At 41.3% G+C, this 19,777-nt stretch overlaps 2 protein-coding genes across 11 annotated transcripts in view; one reads left to right on the forward strand and one right to left on the reverse strand.

Moving 5' to 3' along the window:
• Window positions 1–11,966, forward strand: part of PPHLN1 (periphilin 1) — a 76,406-nt gene extending 64,440 nt beyond the window's left edge. For 7 of the 9 annotated variants that reach the window (XM_054845570.1, XM_054845492.1, XM_054845510.1 and 4 more), the window contains one exon: window positions 8,500–10,788. In XM_054845570.1, coding sequence (XP_054701545.1) covers window positions 8,500–8,709 — 210 coding nt within the window. In that variant the 3' untranslated portion in view covers window positions 8,710–10,788. Of the gene's footprint in view, window positions 1–8,499; window positions 10,789–10,910 lie in introns of those variants that run through there. The other 2 variants (XM_054845527.1, XM_054845553.1) reach the window with 1 other exon arrangement.
• A 3,275-nt stretch (window positions 11,967–15,241) lies between these two features.
• The window catches only part of PRICKLE1 (prickle planar cell polarity protein 1), a 67,107-nt gene continuing 62,571 nt past the window's right edge, over window positions 15,242–19,777 (reverse strand). For both annotated transcript variants that reach the window (XM_054810788.1, XM_054810797.1), the window contains exons 7-8: window positions 18,831–19,694; window positions 15,242–17,512 (exon numbers count right to left, since the gene is read on the reverse strand). In XM_054810788.1, coding sequence (XP_054666763.1) covers window positions 16,656–17,512; window positions 18,831–19,694 — 1,721 coding nt within the window. In that variant the 3' untranslated portion in view covers window positions 15,242–16,655. The remainder of the gene's footprint in view (window positions 17,513–18,830; window positions 19,695–19,777) is intronic.

Here is a 19,777-nt window from a genome sequence, read left to right on the forward strand (position 1 = left end):
TCAGAACTATGTTCAGAACTTGCTTTACAGATTTGGCCTTGTTGTGCGACTGGAGCTGTAAACATTACTAGTTGTTGAGGATTTGTCTTTTTAATTGCTTTTTATTTTTATTATTTTTTGGCTCTGCTCAACAGTGTCATACAAAAGCTGTATGTTCCATCTTTGCTTTATAAGCACAACAAGGTGTAAATTTTAGTTTGGACGGTGAAGGGAAGAAGGAAGGAGCTGAGGAGGGATGGTGCTTCTCTACAGAGATGATGGTTAGAAGTATTAGTGCTGAGGGGCAGAGCAGAAGTCACAGGAAGATGAGCTGACGTGGGGAAGACAAGGCAGCGTTGGGGCGCTCGCCCAGTCGTTGCACACCTCAGCCAGCCACAGGCTTCTCCTGAGCTGCAACGCTCTCCACCCTGGGCAAACCCCATGACTTCACTGTCATTGCAGAGGTGTCACCAGGGGCATGATATGAAGCAAGGGAGTATCCAGATGACGTCTTGAGCTTAAACTGGAGATAATGGTTTCATGCAAGTGAATAATTTGGCCTGCATGTTTTCTTCCCAGTGTATGACACAGTGTGGAAAAGACCGGAGTTGTGTCTTGGGACCCAAGCCAACTCTTCAGGGATTTCAGTGTAAACTCAGCAGAGAGTTTGTTACAGTAGACATAAGACACCCACCCCTCCCCAATTTTATGGAGCACTTTTCATCTCTTTTCATGCTAGAATTCTACTGTAAAATGGAAGCCTTGCAGTGGCATTGTTTTAGACCGCATCTTCCTCTTTCAAATTAGTTTAATCAAAGGAATAAATAAAAATGCAGTCAGGAGATGCTGCGTCCTAGAAGCAAGATGCTGTAGACCAGCTGAACAGAAACACTGTGGCCCCATGCAGGGAGCAGCGACCAGCTCCTGGGGAGTTTGGAGCTGGGTGGCCTCAGCTGCTTCTCCCAGGGGCCCCCCCAGCACCCGTCCCTGCTGCGCTGTGCTCACGCGCTGCCCCCCACGTTGCCAGTCCCGGTCCTTGAGGGCAAAGCAGGGCTCAAATCGGAATTCACGCTGCTGTTAAAATGATGGCTGTATCAGCATCTATTCCACATGAGGGACTTCCAGCAGACCTTTCAGTCAGGTATTTAGATGCCAAAAATGATAGGCTTACATTCTGAAAGCTGATTAAATCTATTAAACCAAGTGCTTGAAACTTTCAATGGAAAGGGAGGCAGAATTGCATTTAAGTGCAAATAACTTTAATATTCTGCGTATCTTCAATAAGTAGCAAATTAACATGAAATTGTTCATTATTACATAGTAGATTAAATAACTTGTTTCCCCCATTTGCATTTCAATGAATATCTAATTGGTCTATAAACACATTGATTAATGGGTGCAGAAATTATTACATAGATTCAAGGCAAATTTGTTGGTGTGTTTTTAAGAAAGGAATAGAGTAGACTTGTTGATATTTTATAATTAAAAATTGTATACCACTATTATAACCAAGTATTAAATTTGTTGTTTAGCTTTTTGTAACCACGAAAAGTAATTCATCTTGGTTGAAAACCAATTTTCAACGTCTCGATCATGAGAATTGTCTGCAAGTGGTTTAATGACAGTTCTGAGCATTCTTTGCACTGTGGAGCTATAAATTTATATATATTATACTCATAAACATAACAGTACAATTACATTGCCGCTGCAGTAATGAAAATTTCTCTGTACTCTTTCAGTAGAGGATTAGCTTATTGTACTCGAGGAGAGTAAATTTTGGGTAAGTTAATAAAGTCTAATTTGCATGGTTGAGAAAAATCCAAGATGTATGGTATGTAAATAAATTAAAAAGAAGTGATTTGGGGAGAGGTAATAATTCCTTTTAAAAGATGTCTTTGACAAAGAAAATACTGCGATACCAGCGAGTCTTTCAATGTATAGTAATTTCCCAATTTGCTAGAGCTTATTTGCACAGTTATAATGCAAAATCTCACTGCGTATGCAGTCAGCTTAGAGCTAGGTCTACATTACAAAATCTTTTAGTATTGCTTTTAGTTAGGAGCACAAGAAAAATTATGCCTCTTAGTTTGTCTACCCACGCCAGGAAAACCTGGGATAGATGTGGCTGTGTTAACAGAAGAGTACTTTGTCAGACTTATTTTAGGTCTGCTGAGGAGGGGAAACAAGAAGCTGGTTTATGCCACCAGAGGGCTATACCAACCCAGCTGTCCTGGTTTAGCTGGGGGAACAAAAGCTGCTAACTCTCTTTGGTGTAGAGGAGCCCTGGGGCATCACTGAAGCAAAAGAAATTTCAGGCAGTTGGTTCTTTCATTAATGGGGTGTCTGGAGGGGATGTGGTACGGCTTTCAAACTTGTGCTATACTTGTGCTCTGCAAGTTCAAGCTCTGCCTTTGTCAGTAATCAAACAACTAGCAGTGAGCATGTTGCTGCTTTCCTCCTTGCATGGGGTATTTGATAGCTGTGGGAAATCTGCCCTTAGTAAGTGAAAAGTTTCTGTCTTCTGGAAGATAATATATTAAATGAATACTTGAATGAATCACAGATACAAGATCGTGATTGCTGGGCATGTTGGGTCTTCTCAAGGGTGAGTTAGTATCTAAGGGTTGCAGGCTGTTTACCGTGGTTTCTGAGCCACAACCCTAACTCCTTCCCCCGTGTGAACTGAGCCTTGAGGGTCTTTGCCCTTCTGGATGAGGAGCTGAGAAAAGGCATCTCTGCAGATGAGCGCTGACTCACAAGCACTGATGGTGGGCTGTATACATATGGTGCAGAGCTGCTCAGAGTTGCATCGTGCTGCTGTGAAGAAGGAGTCCTAGTGGAGGTGAGGGAGTGTTCAATGAATCTGTGTATGTATGGAATGATAAGAATACGCAAAATGCAGGAAAGATTGTGGTGGAAATGAGCAAGAGATTGGAAATTACAGATTAAATCGTGGGCATCAATTTCACTTGCTAAATCATCACATCCACTTAATGGATGTGGTCCTCCTCATGCCTGGTGGTCCCGCTTGTGTTTGTGAGCAGAAGTACCACCTTCTGCATTGAAATGAATTTGCCCATCTCTTGCATAAAGCTGCTTGAGCTTTGCATGCCCAAATCTTGTGATGATTCCTATTCAAGAGGCTTTTAATGTGCGTAAAACCAAGAGCATTCAAAAAAAAAAAAGTGCCACTGTCATATTCATTCAAAACCATAGCTGGAGAATGTTGTTAATGTTGTCTACCTTTATATAAAACAAAGCACATTCAATAGAACAATTCTCCCAGAAATGAGAAGGGAAGATTCAGTGGAATCCTTTCTGAGATGGAGAGGAGAAGTTTGCATCTCACATTTGCTACTCAGTTGTACTTTCTACCAGCTGTGGTCATGGGAGATGCAGAGGCTAACTTGTAGCCTGGTGGGACCAGTCTTCCTGAGGGTCTTTCCAATTTTCAGGGAACTTCTCTCTTGCTTCCCTCTTCTTCAAAGGCTGCTTTGAGCAGAAGCTGTAGTTTTAGCTGTTCTGAATCACCTTGAGAAGTTAAAAAGCCTTTCTTTGCACAGACTGTAGACCTAAGCTGGGAAAACTTGGTGCATGGTTTGAAATAAGGGTTGTGAATATCTCCATTTTAATTTGTTTTTCCTGGCCTCATCCCCTTTGAATATTGTGAGTACTCTCACTGTTGAAATGAAGCTGCTTTTTGGCCAGGTATGCAAGACTTTGAGACCAAGATGATAAAGTTTCTGACTCTTCTGCAGACTGTAGTCATTTGCAGGGGAGGACATGGTAATGGCTTTAAACTGTAAAAGGGTAGATTTAGATTAGATATTAGGAAGAAATTCTTCACTGTGAGGGTAATGAGACACTGGAACAGATTGTCCAGAGAAGTTGTGGATGCCCCCTCCCTGGAAGTGTTCAAGGCCAGGTTGGATGGGGCTTTGGGCAACCTGGTCTAGTGGAGGGTGTCCCTGCCCATGGCCCATGGGTTGGAATTAGATGATCCCTCCCAACCCAGGCCATTCTATGATTCTATGACATCTTAAGTTCTAGTTTTTGTTCTCATTACTAGTTGTGTTATCCAGCAGCTCCTCCTGTTGCACAAAATACACAGGCAGCTTCGGGACAGTTTAGGAGAAGAACATGGTGCTGTGCTAGGCAGAGAAAGGAAATGATGTGGACTTTGTCAGTGAGTAGTAGACATGTCATCAAAGTATTCCCTAGCTAGGTATAATTTCATCCATGCCCAGAGTTCAGATTTACAGTAAAGTTTTCGTGATGGTGTTTTCCACTCATGAGCTGAGCCATTCAGTATGTTTTCTACGGTTTAAGCCAACACCATTTTTAGATTATCATTGCAGGAGGGATGTAGCAGTCTAAGACATGAGCAGTCCTCATGTGCTTGCTTCTGCCCCTCTTTCTTCCCCATCAGAGGTTAACATCCCAGAGCTGAGCTGGAAGAAGAGAATGTGTGGTATCCTTTCATGTCAGTGTCATACGCATTAATGTAAGTCATTGTTGATGGTGCTTTGAGGTTAACTGTGAAAACTTTGCACGGACACAGATTAGGGAGTTCTCGAAAGTTTCATTCTGCCTGGTGAGTTCTGGGGCTTGATCACCTCCAACCTGGGGACTAACATCTCTATTGCTCTAGCTAGATCTGGAAGTACATGTCATTTAGCTATATTTAAACAGTTCTAAGTGCAAATTTTGGTTTAGTTTTCTCAAATACATGAGGAGTGTTCACTAACATGTTGCAGGTGCATCACACCTTTAGATTTGCATCTAGACAAAGCCCAAGTGCTTATACAGAGAGACTAGCACAGTGAAGGGCTGATCTCAGCCAGACCGTCTGTGCTATTATCACGTAAGAATAAAAAGAGCTAAAATGCCATGAGAGTAATGTAAAAGTAGGCATATTTGTGATCCTCCAACCTCACAGATGCCAGATGTGCTGATTTTGGAAAGCTCTTCAAAGAGAGCTTGAATTCAGCTTATATACTTCTCATTCACAAGAAAATCAAGACTATATATATATATTTTATGTGTGTGTGTATATAAAATAAATATATTTATATATTTGGGAATAGAACAGCTGTTTCTGCTTCTCCTTCATCTGCTTACTAAGGTGTTACATGTTCTTTCCATTATGCTGGTGCTATAGCTAAGGTCAGAGAATAAAAGTATGCTGTGGCCTTGGTAAATGATCACCCTATGGCTTTAGCTGTTTTCAGGATTACCTGACGTATATATCAGACAGAATAATCATGTCATTGGTATTGTTTCCTTTCTTGTTTTTCAATATAAAAACGTTATTTCTGCTTTCCCCACACATGGAATCATTTTCAGGTTTTAGTTCCAGATGTTTACAGATGAGCTTTCCATGGTCTGAGCTCAAAATCAGTATCAGCTGGAATTTTAAAGATAGGGTTATTTTCAAACCTTGTTGGGTCACAAGTTCTTCCAGTATTATTCTCCAACAGAGAGCTTTTTTGCTTGTTTGGATTCTTTTCTGCAGTTTTCTTTCTTCCGCAAGCATCACATTCTTGGCTTATTTTCCAGAAATAGCCTCCTTCTCTTCTGTGGAGAAGATGGATTTTAATATGCCATGCCACCAGCATCTTTTTCAAGAGCTTTGAGCGCTTTCACAATTTTTTCAAATAGTTGATTGTACTATTAAGCTCTAATTAATACCTTCTGTACTTGATATTCTTGTAATTGATAATCTATACTCGCTTCTGCAAAGCATAGTAACTTCTCTGTGAGGGTTGGTGGTTGCGTACTGGCTTCAGATACAAACTGGTTTATGAAGTTATTTCCACTTCACATTTGTGGCTCACAGTTCTTTCAGTTGTGCTGATGCATCTGGTTTTAGAATTGAATGACTGAATCACATTAATTGGGGGGAAGTAATTTTAAAAGGGATCATCTCGGTGATGCAATTTACGTCGCAGCTATACAAATAGGTTTATCAGCACAATTGAGAAGGAGGCGGATTGCACCAGGAGGATCAGAATTAGCAGCTGGGGTAGAAAGCTTGTTGAGGGAAAATTGCTCAATTATTGTTAGAGGAGCTGAGCTGTTTCCTTTGTTTTCTGTTGTTAGAACTGCCTTCCTGCTCCACCTTCGCCCTCTTCCCCTATTTTAGGTCAATTCTATTTTTTTAAAAGCCTTTTGTCACAAAGCATTGAAAACCTTCACCTCATGTATGAAGGTGTTTAGTTTCCAGATTGTTGTGACAGCAAAGTGACTTTTGACTCCAGACGCAGTGATGATGGGTCCCTCGATTCTCCTTGAAGTCTTCTTTTGTGAAAGTTTTGAAGAAAAATGTGCTTAGAGCGAGCTAGTATTTCTATGCTAAGGGGTAGAGAATTTCATCTGCGTTAGTTCTTTGTGGCGTGTGAGAGAAATAGCAGATAGCACTATTTGCCATTAATTTGAAGACCAATTAAAAGTAGAGCATTTCCTTCAGTTGTAGCTTTGGGTGCCTTCCCGTGCAGAAGACGGGGCGACGTGTCTCTGTTCTCCATTAGTGTCAGGGTTTCACTCGTGCCGGTGTTGCACGGCGTCCTCTGAAGCCTGACAGTTACCAAGTTCATTTACCTGTGGAAGATCATTCGCACATCCTTGGTCTGACCACTTCAAAGGTGATAAAATAGGACAAATAGACATGCAATAAGGAAAAAAAAAAAGTTTTGAACTATTTCCCCCAAAACTTAATGGCTCTGGGGAGAAAGGATCTTTCAGAAATCATTCTGTGAAGGTGCTAGCAAGTACTTGAAAGGCACGAGTTATCCAAAGTGAAATACCATCTGTCTGTCAGATGGCTAATCGGAGACAGCGATTCTTCCTAAGCTTTTTCCTTGGAAGGAGTCAGAAAACAAGTAACCCAAATTTATTCTGTTTGAAGTTCTCTTAGCGAGTACCGTGTTTTACTTGCTGTGGAATGTGAACTCTGAGAGCCTGGGTTTCGTGCTGATATTTTCCTACCAAAGAACTACCCGTACAAAGCAGGAAACAAACCCCCTTGCAGAACAAATGCCATGTGCACACCGTTTCCACACTTCAGACGTTTAGCTCCAGTTTTTTTGGGCTACAGTCTTCTTTTTGATTTCTTAATCTCCATTGAAAATGAGTTTCTTCCAAAAGGTTTTCTTTAATTTACCAACCAGCATTTGAAAAGTGGGTCCCATTTTAAACTATTTTTATAGATTATATTATCAAACATTTGAGAACTGTCTTTATTATAGGTATCATGTTAAGTCATTGTATTTCTGAGAATAGTTTAATTTCTGTGCAGAATGTATTTTTTTTTACTGCTCCTTCAACATGAATATGCTTGTGCTGCCTTTGGACTGGTCCTGATGAATAAAGCAATGTGGTGGTGTTTGGTTGTGGGGTTTTCTTGGGTTTTTTTCCTTTCTTTTTTACTAATGGGAAATTGCTTATATACAGTTGTATCATTTGTGTCCACAATATAGGTAAATGTGGGAGGAAAGGGTCACACATCTCTGTAAAAAACAAGTTGTAACACAAGCACACAGTACTAAAAGATAATCATACATTGAGAAATATCAACATTTTAGCTTTTTTTTTCCTCCTAAAAATGTACAGAGATATAAAACTTATCTTTATTCAAAAAGCCACTGTATTTTCTAAACGGAAATTGGCCAAAGAGATGTGAAAATGAACTGCATCTGGCAGTTGGAAGACTTTGACAAGTTCATTTTTTGGTGGGTGTTTAGATTAATAACCTTAGCTGGAATCTGGGGAAAAAATTTTTTTTTGAAAGGCCACTGACTCACTTTGAAAACCGCCTGAGACTGTAGTCAGATGTTTGTTTGAAAAACAGTTGCAGTGACGATGAGCAATTACTTCTCCTCAACTGCGGTCCATAACTGACTTGCAAACTCTACACTCCCTGCAGTACAAGATCAGACGGGTTCACGTAAACCACAGCCAGGATTTTTCTTATCCTTAGTGCTTGAATCACCAATGCAGTCAAACTAATTAAAGTCATATTTGTCAAGGACTTCTACGAGAAATAGATATCCAACAAACAAACATAATTTGGTGAAATTATTTAAGCACAATTTGTATTTAAAGTGTTAGGAAAGATTACAAAGTTACTGATGTTTTGTGTAAAGATTGAGATTGCTAGACATGCCGCAGTTAAATTAATTTTACATATATTTGCAATGAAAATCTGGTTTAGCATTTGTACTTTGCTCTCCCATTATTTATTAAATATTGCTGCAAGAGGAACTTAATCTCTCCTTTTAAGGCATTTCTTCCAGTAAGAGTTATTTCTTGCATCCAGATAGTTCTGAACTAGTGACATTTGTATTAGCGCAGGTCAGAAGAGGGGAAAAGGCAAATACATCTTACAGTTGAAACTTGTGTTAAATCCAATATTCTTTGTTTGGTTTGGATCTGCAGTAGCACCAAACTCAATGAGGGCTGTTGGTTTGCTAATGTGAAGAGTCTTGCATTTAATCGTTTTCTAAAATGTGTTGTTTCTAGGTCTACAGACAAGACTGTGAAACCTTTGGCATGGTAGTGAAGATGCTGATCGATAAAGATCCATCGTTAGAGAAGTCCATTCAGTTTGCCCTGAGGCAGAATTTGCATGAAATAGGTGAGCGGTGCATTGAAGAACTCAAACATTTCATTGCTCAGTATGATGCTGCCAATCAAGATCTATCAGAATCCTTCAAAGAGGGCTCATACTAAGGACAAAAAAGTGCTTTTAGATCCTCTGCGTTGTGTATGCCATAATACATAAATCTGCTTTTTGTGGGGAAAGAGGAGATTTTGTTGGAGATTTGAACCCAAGGCCTGCGCTCCTCCGTATAGCTCAGGTGGCTCAATCTCGTTCACTGTGGTCTCCACAATTGCATTCTTCCTACCTGTACTTGTCGACATATATTCCTTTGAAAGGATGTTCTTTTAAAAAATGCTGTAAAGTGACAAACTATTTTTGAAACCTTTACACAGTTACCTAGGAAAAAATGTTCAGTCCGATGAATGTACACTTATGTTTTGATGTTTGTAAGTGTAACTTCAAACACTGTATTTTTTATTAAAATAACAAGAAGCATCTCTTCATTCCTCAACTTATGCAGAAATATGTCTCGTTTTCATATATACTGTAGGAAGGGAAGACTTGCAAAATTGTTCGCAGCTATGATTTAAATTATTTATTGTAGTTTAATTTTAAACTTCAGATTCATTCCGTAAAATTACACTAGGGGTTATCTCTAGTCTCTGACTGCCAGAGCAACTCTAACTACTTGATACAAGAAGTGCTGTATTTTCGCTCTAATTGCAGGTTCTGCAAATGCCTTTTAAATTTTGGTGTTATCCATATCACGAGTCATTAATAGTAAACAGTATTATGTAGGATTAATTCAATTTTTTTGTTACTATTTGCTACTAAACATTTCCTTTGTTACGTTTTTGACTACACCTTACAGAGTGTAACTGCAGGCAGCCACTGAGCAGGGAAAGGTCCCTTCTCCTCTCTCGCCCTCTCCCCCCTTACACCTCCTCATCACTTTTCATCCATTGGTTGTAACAAGGAGCAGGCTGCGTGTGATCTTTATTTCTGACATCAAGAAGGAGCGGGAATTTGGGGTGGCAAGGTGGGGCAAGGAAAGCAAGCAGGACCATCTCCTTAGTAACTCCAAGTTGCTTTGGATTAGGTGTAAGGTGAAGTTGAACCCTAAGGCCCCAAATTCATCATCATTTCAAACCAAGGTGATTCTGTGTAATGTCTCGAGCCACTTTTGACTTGATAGAGCGACTTGTAGTTGGGGAACAGTGCTTGAGGAGAGTCAAGAGGCTGCCAGTGCTACGTGATTACTTTTCAGAGATGAAAAATATTTAGGACTCATTGGTGGTATCCTGACTGTTGGATTGTGTACAGCTTTACATTTGATAAGGCACTGGCTTCTAAGAATGTTTTAGGAAAGGGATAATTGAGTCATAATCACAAAGAGGTAAGTATAAGCACGATTATTTTGTATACGTTTACATTTAGAAACACGTGAAACTCCATAAAAGGACTGATGACTAAAGCTGTTTCCAAAGTCCACAGTATTTTTAAATGAAAAAGTCAGTGAATTCAGCCCCCTTATCAAGATAGCTTCTCAGATTTCATCAGAATGGGCTGCAGAAAAGTAAATGAAATAGCAATAATTTTGCATGTACAAGGTACTGTATGTATCACAGCATCTTACACATGCACATCTTGATATGGTGTATTAAATACGTATTACATCAGATTCCTGAGATGCCTGATTAGTTTTCATGTCAGTAGGGTGTGGTTTTGCAGTTGGCTTTTGTTGGTTTATGAGAGTTCACATGACTCAAAGGAGATGACCTGCAACTTACCTTGCTGTTACCTGGGATTGTGTGGGCTGCACAGTGAGTGGGAATCAGCTCACAGATCCTACGGGATGCTAATTTGGGGAGGGAGAGAGGGGAAGAGAGGGAAGCTGTTGTGGCACGGTCCTTAGACCTGACCCGCCCCTTCTGGCACCAACCTGATTTACAGAGAGCAGCCATTAAACCACAGGCAAAGTCTTCTCTGAGGCAGAAGCGTAACTACAGTGCTTCGCTAGCTGCCTACAGGACCGAGAGAGCCTTTAGGGTGTTACATCAGTTTCTGCCTTGGGTTAGAAACACTAATGAAAAATATACTGAAATCATGTTGAATATATTTTTGATTAAAAATGTCCATTATTACTGTACAGTTTGTTAGGAGCCTCCTTTGTTAGAAGCCTGATTAAATTTACTATGATAAAAGTATCTGATTTTTCAAGTGTTTTTCTGTAAAGTAAGACTTAAGCTTACAATCATAGAATCATAGAATATCTTGAGTTGGAAGGCACCCATAAGGATCATCGAGTCTAACTCCCTGCTCCTCGCAGGAACAGCTAAAATGAAACCATATGGCTAAGACCGTCGTCCAGATGCTCCTTGAACTCTGCCAGGCCTGGTGCCCTGACCGCTTCCCTGGGGAGCCTGTTCCAGGGACTGACCACCCTCTCAGTGAAGAACCTTTTCCCAATGTCCAACCTGAACTTCGCCTGGCACAGCTTCATTCCATCTCCTCATATCCTGTCAGCGGTCACCAGAGAGAGATCAGCACCCCCTCCCTCTGCTGCCCTCCTTGAGGAAGGTGTAGACTGCCATGAGGTCACCCCTCAGCCTTCTCCAGGCTGAACAAGCCAAGTGATCTCAGCTGCTCCTTGTAAGGCTGCCCTCGAGGCCTTTCACCATCCTGGTTGCCCTCCTCTGGACACACTCTAATCGTTTGATGTCCTTCCTATACTGAGGCGCCCAAAACTGCACTCGGCACTCGAGGTGGGGTCACACCAGTGTGGAGTGGGATAGTCACCTCCCTCGACTGGCCAGTGATGCTGTGCTTGATGCACCCAGGACACGGTTGGCCCTTTTGGCTGCCAGGGCACACTGTTGACTCACATTCAACTTGTCATCAACCCAAACCCCCAGATCTCTTTCTGTGGGGCTGCTCCCAGCCTCTCGTCCCCCAATTTGTACGTATAACCAGGATTACCGCGGCCCGGGTGGAGAATCCAGCACTTGCTCTTGTTAAATTTCATACGGTTGGTGATTGCCTAGCTCCCCAGTCTGTCCAGATCTCTGTAAGGCCTCTCTACCCTATCCACAGCTCCTCCTAGTTTAGTATCGTTGGCAAACTTTTACTTAACGTACATTCAACTCCTGTGTCTATATCATTTATAAAAATACTGAAGAGCAGTAACCCTAAAATTGAGCCGTGGGAACCCCACTGGTGACTGGCCGCCAGCCTGATGTAACCTCATTTACTATACCCCTTTGAGCCTGACCCGACAGCCAATATTCTTGGGGTTTTTAGATTAGCTAATAGCTCAAAAGTTTGTTAGGTTGTCCTTAGCTTAATCTGATTTTTGTTTTTAAAAAAATGGATTAAATTTTACTCATGAACTAAGGAGCCTTTTGATTTTTTTTTTTCTGAGTGCTATTTCTGTGAAAGGTTTAATTCACATTCATGTCTGATAGGTAACTGGTTTTCTGTCTTCATCATCATGTTGAATGTTCACATTTAACCTTTTGTGATGTATGCTTTCTGTGGATGTAAGTAAATTACTATGCCAATCACTTAAGCAAGAAACGTGACTTTTAGTCTTGCTTCCTGTAGAAACAGACATATACTTTGGATTTATTTCATATCAATGTAAAAAGTTGTCCTTGCTCTCGTGGACAGCCCAGATGGGGCTCCTGGAAAGAGCATTGGTGGAAGGAACCAGATGCTGTGTTGGAGAAATTTATTTTGTTCATCATCGTAAGAGCTCCTGAAAACAAAACTTACTCGTCGCACTCCTCACTAACGTGCAGATACCCTTAGAAGAATAAAAACGGAAGAGGAAAAGGAAGGAAAGGAGTGTGGAAATTCAGTGCCGCCTGCTGAGGCTGGAGCGGTTCTGAATGGCTCTGTACCCTCACTGGGTGAGCTGGCGGCTCTGCGTGGCAACGTAAGCAGTTAGGGTGAAAAGCAGCAATAAAACCACTGTGGATATGAAAGGAGCTAATGCCACCTATCAGAGAAGGACCGGTTCCTTGCGACCCTGTTGTCTGTGCAAGGTTTTCTCTTTGGATGAGGATACTGTAATGCTCTGATGTGTCTCACTAGCATGAAGGTTGTGCTGGTTTTGGCTGGGACAGAGTTAATTTTCTTCATAGCAGCTGGCATGGGGCTGTGTTTGGGATTTGTGCTGGAAACAGTGCTGGTAACCCAGGGATGGTTTTGTTCCTGCTGAGCAGTGCTGACACAGAGCCAAGGCCTTTTCTGCTTCTCACCCCACCAGCGAGGAGGCTGGGGGTGCACGAGGAGTTGGGAGGGGACACAGCTGGGACAGCTGACCCCAGCTGACCAAGGACCGAGGGGATATTCCATACCATATGACGTCATGCTCAGCAATGAAATTGGGAGAGTTTGCTGGGGCTGCTATTGCTCAGGGGTATGGGTTGGCTAGTGGAGAGCAACTGGGTTTTTTTTTGTATCACTCAGGATTTTTGTTTTGTTTTGTTTTGCTTTACCTATTAAACTGTCTTTATCTCAACCCACCAGTTTTCTCACTTCTACCCTTCTGATTCTCTCCCCCATCCCACCAGGGGGTGTGAGCTGTGTGGTGCTTTGGTGCCTACCAGGGTATAAGCTCCACTTGGAATGTAGGTGCACCTTCCAGTAACACAAAACAGAATTCATGGCTTTGGTGACTGTAGCTGAGTCTTGTGGTGGTAACAGACACTATATCCCATACTGTTCTCTTTATATATAAAGGTAGAAGAATCACTTAAAAACATTTCTCATAAGACGTGATCAAAAATAATGAATTAGAAATCTTTTATGCCAAGCTGAAAAAAACTAGACAAAGTTGTATAGCCATTTTTAAACTTAGTAATTTTTAAAGTGGATTAAAAATATGAGTTAGCCCTTTTCATGAAGTGTGCAGTCCATTCCTCAGCAAAACACAGCTTTTTAAATGGTTTTCTGATGCTCTTACTTCTGGTCCTGCAGCCCCACACAGGTAAGGGAGATGCCCGTGCCCCAGAGCAGAGGTACCTAAACCAGTTCTGAACGAGCTGCTTCACCACTGGAAGGCCACACCACCAGAGCACTGCTCCTGCGCCATCGTTTCTTCCTTGGCTGAGCCTGCTCTTGAGGGAAGACAGGTCGGAGCTCCTGCCTGGGGCTGGAAGACTTGCTGCTGTTCTGCCGGAGAGCAGCATTACGTACAGGAGGTTCATCACCCCCTTGCACAGGCAAACATGCCTCTCAGGTTTTTTTTCTGAGTAAACCTGAGGACAAGGAAAGGCCTCTACCCACAGCCAAAGCTTCCAGTTGAAAAATAACAGTATAAAAAAAATTGGTGGTGGGAGGAGGAAGGGTCATTATTTACATCACTCATGTTGAAGTACCCACAGCCATTGGAGGAGCAGAGTTCACAGTGCCCCAGCAATGACACCTGTAGCCCAAGTTATCCTTGGGTTTTGTGTAAGGGCATGGAGAAGAGACGCAGCAATCAGCTCATTTATTTTGAGGTTTAGAGGGAGGTGACGCAGATGTTAACTCTGAAGATAGTTTGTAAATGACATGCTTTAGAGATCTATGAAGAGTGGGGGTTTTTTAAAAAATAAGCAGCTCAATCTGTGGAGAACTTTTATCATTGAATACTCTGTAAGACATTGCGCTTTGGGAGCATACATAGGCTGTATCTCAGAAGATGGTGTAAGATCAGAAGAACTACTGGTGGAGACATCTCTCCATGGGACAGTTACTTGCTCCAAAAAGGACACAGCAGAGCGTTGCATTTCTGAGGCTCCCGGTTCCCCGTAGTTGGAAATGCAGGTAAGAATGGAAGGTGCCAATCATTGTTTGAGCAAGTCAGCATCTCTCCTCACGTCCTGTAAGTCCTGGCAGTCTGGCTGTTGGAATACACTTAAGCACAACAGGCATTTGGCTGCTAGGAAAGCAAACGCTGGCTAAGCCACCACGGCAGCCCGCCAGCTGGAAGCATCCCACGAGCCGCCCATTGGCCCATGCGATGTAGCACGATACTACTTTGATCAGCTTTCGTGTACACAGGACTTGTTTGTACTAGAAAAGTGACTTATATGGTGAATACCACCTCTGGGAGTAAATGATCTTTTGCTTATTTTACCCTGAAAAATACAAGCAAGTAACTGCTAGTTTGATTTAGCCTTAGCAATAGCTTCATTTTCTTCAGTGTAAGCCAATACTCATGTGTCCATTCCATCCCTTACTTCTAGCTGCTTTTGTTCCAAAACTTCTACATCCTCAAGCATGATGAGCTTTAGTTCAAGTTGCCAGGCTTTTTTGGTAAGCGGCACCTGTTGTTTCATTAAGTACCTTTCTTCAGGTGGTCAGAAAGCCAATGGCTTTAGCATTTCCTATCTTAATTGGTGGGTGCCAATTGATGGGTTAATTCAAGTAAAAAATTTCTGCCTATCATTTAAAACATTGGAAGTTTATTATAACTTAAAATAGCTCCTGCTCCACATATGAGATCAAGGCAACTTTCAAGATTACCCACTCTTTCACAGCTTTTTGCCAGCTTGCCTTCTAGAACCACCCAGCATCTCTCTTCCCTGATGCAGGCGAACTTCAGAAACTATTTTTGGAAAAGGAGGGGAACAATGATAATAAAAACAAAACAAACCACATCCACAGGAGTTGCATATTTGTTGTACTGATATATTCCAGGCTTGTGTGGTTTTTACATTTATATAGTTTACATTTTGCTTGACCCATAAATAACACTTGCAAGATTAAGAGGGCCATAGTTTAGAGAGTATTTACATAGCCCCACCATGCATACAGAGCTTTTAATACCTAGTAGACAAAATTAAGCTGTTTTGCACTAAACATTTCTCAATATTTTTCAACTTAAAACCCCTGACTAAAGTACAAGCAATATTTCATCCATAATGCTGCTGTTAAACCCCTAACAAATCTAGTTTGATATTGTAACAAACTTCTTCAAATTCAGGGATATAAAAATATTCAGCTTTTAAAATTTCAACTGTACAATATGTACATTAGTATTTGCACTGTTAAATTATGAATACCTTTAAGCCTATGAAATACTACATTATAAATATCAATGCTTTTTGATTTAGAATCGCAGCTAATACATTTTAAAACCTGGATAATGCATTTGAAAAGACACAATTCTGGAGCCTAATCCTTTAAGCCCTTATGAAAGTATTTCTTACGTAAGTAGATTCATTGACTTAAATGGGGTTACATGCCCGAGCAAAGGACTCCAGCAGTTGCACCTCTCTCTCTCACTGCTGGGGAACAGGGAGCACAGCATAGAAGACATCACCACTCATTGGCAGCTAAGTCCAATTCCAGCAGCTGAATTAATATCTTCCTTTAAACAGGCACCAAGAAAACCCTTACAAAGGGATGGAATTCTTAAAAAAAAAAAGTGGAGGGAAAAACATGAAAGTTAAATGTATTAACCATTTACCACTGCTTTAGGATATATCAAGGCCTCAAACATTTCAGTTCTGATTTTTGCCTCCTTAACAGTGGACTCTCTGGAGAAGGAGTATTTTCGAAATTAAAAAAAAAAAGAAAAAAATTCCAGTTTTTGTAGGGAAACTTGGAGGAGGAAGAGTGAGCTTTATCAATTAAGAAAGGGCACAGTATAGAGCCTTCTTTTTCTTGGCGGTGAGAGGAAAAAGTCAAAGATCACCCTGTGTGTATATAGCTACAGCACAGGACTGATGATTTTATTTATTGATCTTTTTTGAATCGCCTCTCTCAGAAAATTCAACGCAGGTGAACAGTGAGCATAAAATAAAATGTCTACAAAAAGTCTGTATCAAGAACTGCAGTAACCGTATTTTGACAGCTGAAACATAATATGTAAACCTAGCAATATCTGAGCAGATCATCGTTTGGCATGGTGACATTTCTGAATGTTACTTGTACAATGTAAACTCTGGCAGGGTTATAATTTACACTGGCAAAGCATTAAGAACCTTAGCAACTTCCCTAAGTACAATTACTAATATAAAAAGATGTGGTTCAAACTGTAGCTACAGAGTTGATTGGTCTTTCCAACTGGTAAAACAAGTTAAGAAATGATGCAATTTTTTCCTTTGTGTCCTCTCTTCTTCTTTGATTTGGTTGTCCTTTGTCCAAACTGAGAACTAGATAACGCAGTAGTTGGACCAGAAAGGTCATCCGTATAGTATGGATATCTCAGTGATCGTGGCTGTGGAATTGGCTGTCCTAGAAAATACCCTTCCTCTTCAGAATCAGATGATGAAGATGAAGTTGAACACCAGGAATCATCTTCCTCACCATACAATCCAAAAAATTTATCAACCACCTGATTCCGCAGTGCATAATCAGACCTAGTATGGGCATATTGTCCGTACAGCTCTGCATTTTGAATATATGCCCGAATCTCACGTGAGCTTCTATTCTGAATAAATTTTTCGTGATCCTGAGGGGAGTAATAACGAAACCTCTCTCTTGGAGAACATCTTCTTTCCGCGGCCAAGTTAAGTGCATTATCTGAACGAGACTTCCTACTTCTTCTACGATGATGAGATGGCCGATTTCCACGCTCTTCAAAATGGTAAACACGCCTACGAGTCCTTTCACTCATTGGAGGCTGACGGATTTCAACATTCTCGTAACTTCCATTATCAATAACATCATCTGAGAACTTCACTTGCTGTGGTCTAGACTGGGACTTAGATCTTCTCAGCACAGGCATATGCACCGGCTTTTCCTCTGGCAAGACCTTCTCCTGACACAACTCTGAGCTCAGACTCTTCAAGGACTCTGTGCTCCGGTGGAGCATTGAAGAATTCAGAGTTCCCATATTGCTCATTTTCTCACAGTCCTCTACCTCCAGTTCTTGGAAAGTTTGCAAAGAGTAGAGAGATGGCCGTGGCTTGCCTTCTCCATCCATCGAAGCCCCTGTGGTGGGAGTGGAGAAAGGAGGCGAAGGAAAATGAGAGGACTATCGAAGACATAAGTGTTGTAACAAAATATTAAACATTTCTTTTCAGTAAAGCAGAACTTATTAGTGTTTTTTGGAACTACCGCCAAAAGGACTAGCTTCATAGAAGAATAAGCTTTGTTTGACTTAAAACATTTAAGTATTAGCTCTGATTACCAGAGAATTAGCTAACAATAGAACATCAAGAGCTGAAGTAGTTTAATGAGTTTAAAATTTTTAAACAGCTCTAACATGCATACAGCTAAGCCTCTAAGAAAAAAGAGTTAGTTAAGATTATTCTGCAGTCCATGCTTGCCACTTTTAAAGCTAAAATATTTCATGTTTCCACTGTTGCTACATTCAACATTCCAGCTGTTGCTACAGGAAAGCCAGGCTTACTGCCTCGCAGAGAAGGACCCTTACGCTCCAAAAATCAGCAGCAGTAAGCTGGCCTGGTTTGTGTCCAATGACCCTTCATTCCCACAATAGCAGCGTCATCTGCCCTGTGATGTTCCCAGGTACAATACCTCTAGTTCCTCTTCCTCCCGTGCCCCCTGAACCAAGCTCCCCTCCTCAGTTCCTTCATTACTGCTTGGGCTATGCAGCATGTGGTTGGGCCTGAGCTACCTGAGTAGCTACGATAATTCGGATTACAGAAGGAAAGGAATGGAGAAGAGGATAGGACAATACACAGTAACACACACACCCTCTGTCTCGCATATCTGACTTTTATCCCTGTGGCTAATTTCAATCACGTTTGACAAGGAGGTTCACAAAAGTGGATTATCAGTTTCTCTTTAGTCAATGGAGAAAGATAATCTCATAAACCTCATTTCCTAAGGCTAAGAAGGTTACCATCCTTTCAGATTTTCTACATATTTTTACAAGCAAATCAGGAAATTACCTAAAGTATTTTGCAGATTATTTTTAATATTATCCTAGTATATAATGCAACTTCTTGTACTTGAGGTATGGAAAAAAATAAATCTTCATTTACTTAAAGTGGTGGTTTGTATGTAACAAATGCATAGTTCAAGATCATTCTTACTCTTTTTAACATTATGGATTTTTTTGTTATAAGCAAAGGAAAGGAGAAGAATTTAAATAGAATTTAAGAAGCAGAAACGTATCTTGTGGAAGAATGCGTGCTTGATAAAAGCTATTGCGTACTTTACACGCATATCTCACTACTAAAGCTTTTTAGAAACCAGAGATATGAAGCCTTAGTTCAAAATACACCAACATGCATGCTTTGGTTGACCTCTCCATCAAAACCATTCATTTTTCCCCCATTACCTGTGATATTCGACAAAGCCAAAGAATCCATTGAGTCTCGAACACTTTGTTCTTGCTGTTTCAGGTCAGACAAACATTCAAGTGAACCTCCATACCATGGTGTTTGGTCATGTTTGTATCCTGATGCCCCGTGTTCCATGTCTAGCTCCTGGATTTTCCTGCTGCTGGCAGGGCCTGGGTGGCTGCCATATGCAGAGTCACCCAAGCCATCTTGTGACTGGGCCCAGTACATATCTGATTGATACTTCTTACTTGCTAGGCTTGGATTATTTTTTTTCAAGTCCAACTTGCTCTTAACCATGCTATCAGAAATCCAGTGTTCGCTTGATCTAATATCTACTTCAGCAGGCTGCTGGAAGAGGCTTTTATCACCAAACTTCAGAAGAAGTTGAGTCATGTAGTCTTCATGCTCAGCCCATTCTTCAGGGTCTTCAGGCATTTCTTGCTCTACTCTTCCTTTCCAGAAGTCTTCGTTAACAAAACTTGCCTCTTCCCTTGAAAGGCTTAAGTCATCCAGCTTACGAGAGAGAGTATCATCGGCATTGCCTGAAAGGCCCGGAAATTTGTAATTGAGGGCCGGTGACAGGAGGAGAGACTGGCGGCACTGGTCGGCTGACCGGCTGCTTTTTCCCATGCGAATACTCCTCCTGGAATCTCTGGATCGAGCGGACTGAAATGCAGAATCAGAAGAGTCGGAGGCATGAACATCCTCTCCCAAGCTGCAGGTTTTGGAACAGTAAATCTGCCCTTGCTTTGGGAGGAAAGGGCAGCCAAGCAAAGAGGTCTTGCACTGGGCACAAGAAAAGCAAGTCTCTGTAGCATGCCAGTGCTGTCCATCATAGGTCATCTGAGCATGGTCAACACCTAGAATGGGAGAAAAGGCAATGCTTTGGGTTTCTCTAAAAATTTCACTTGCACAATCCACACTTCTGGAATGTGAAATTATT

This window comes from Grus americana, chromosome 1 (genome assembly GCF_028858705.1).
Source record: "Grus americana isolate bGruAme1 chromosome 1, bGruAme1.mat, whole genome shotgun sequence".
Lineage (NCBI taxonomy): Eukaryota > Metazoa > Chordata > Aves > Gruiformes > Gruidae > Grus > Grus americana.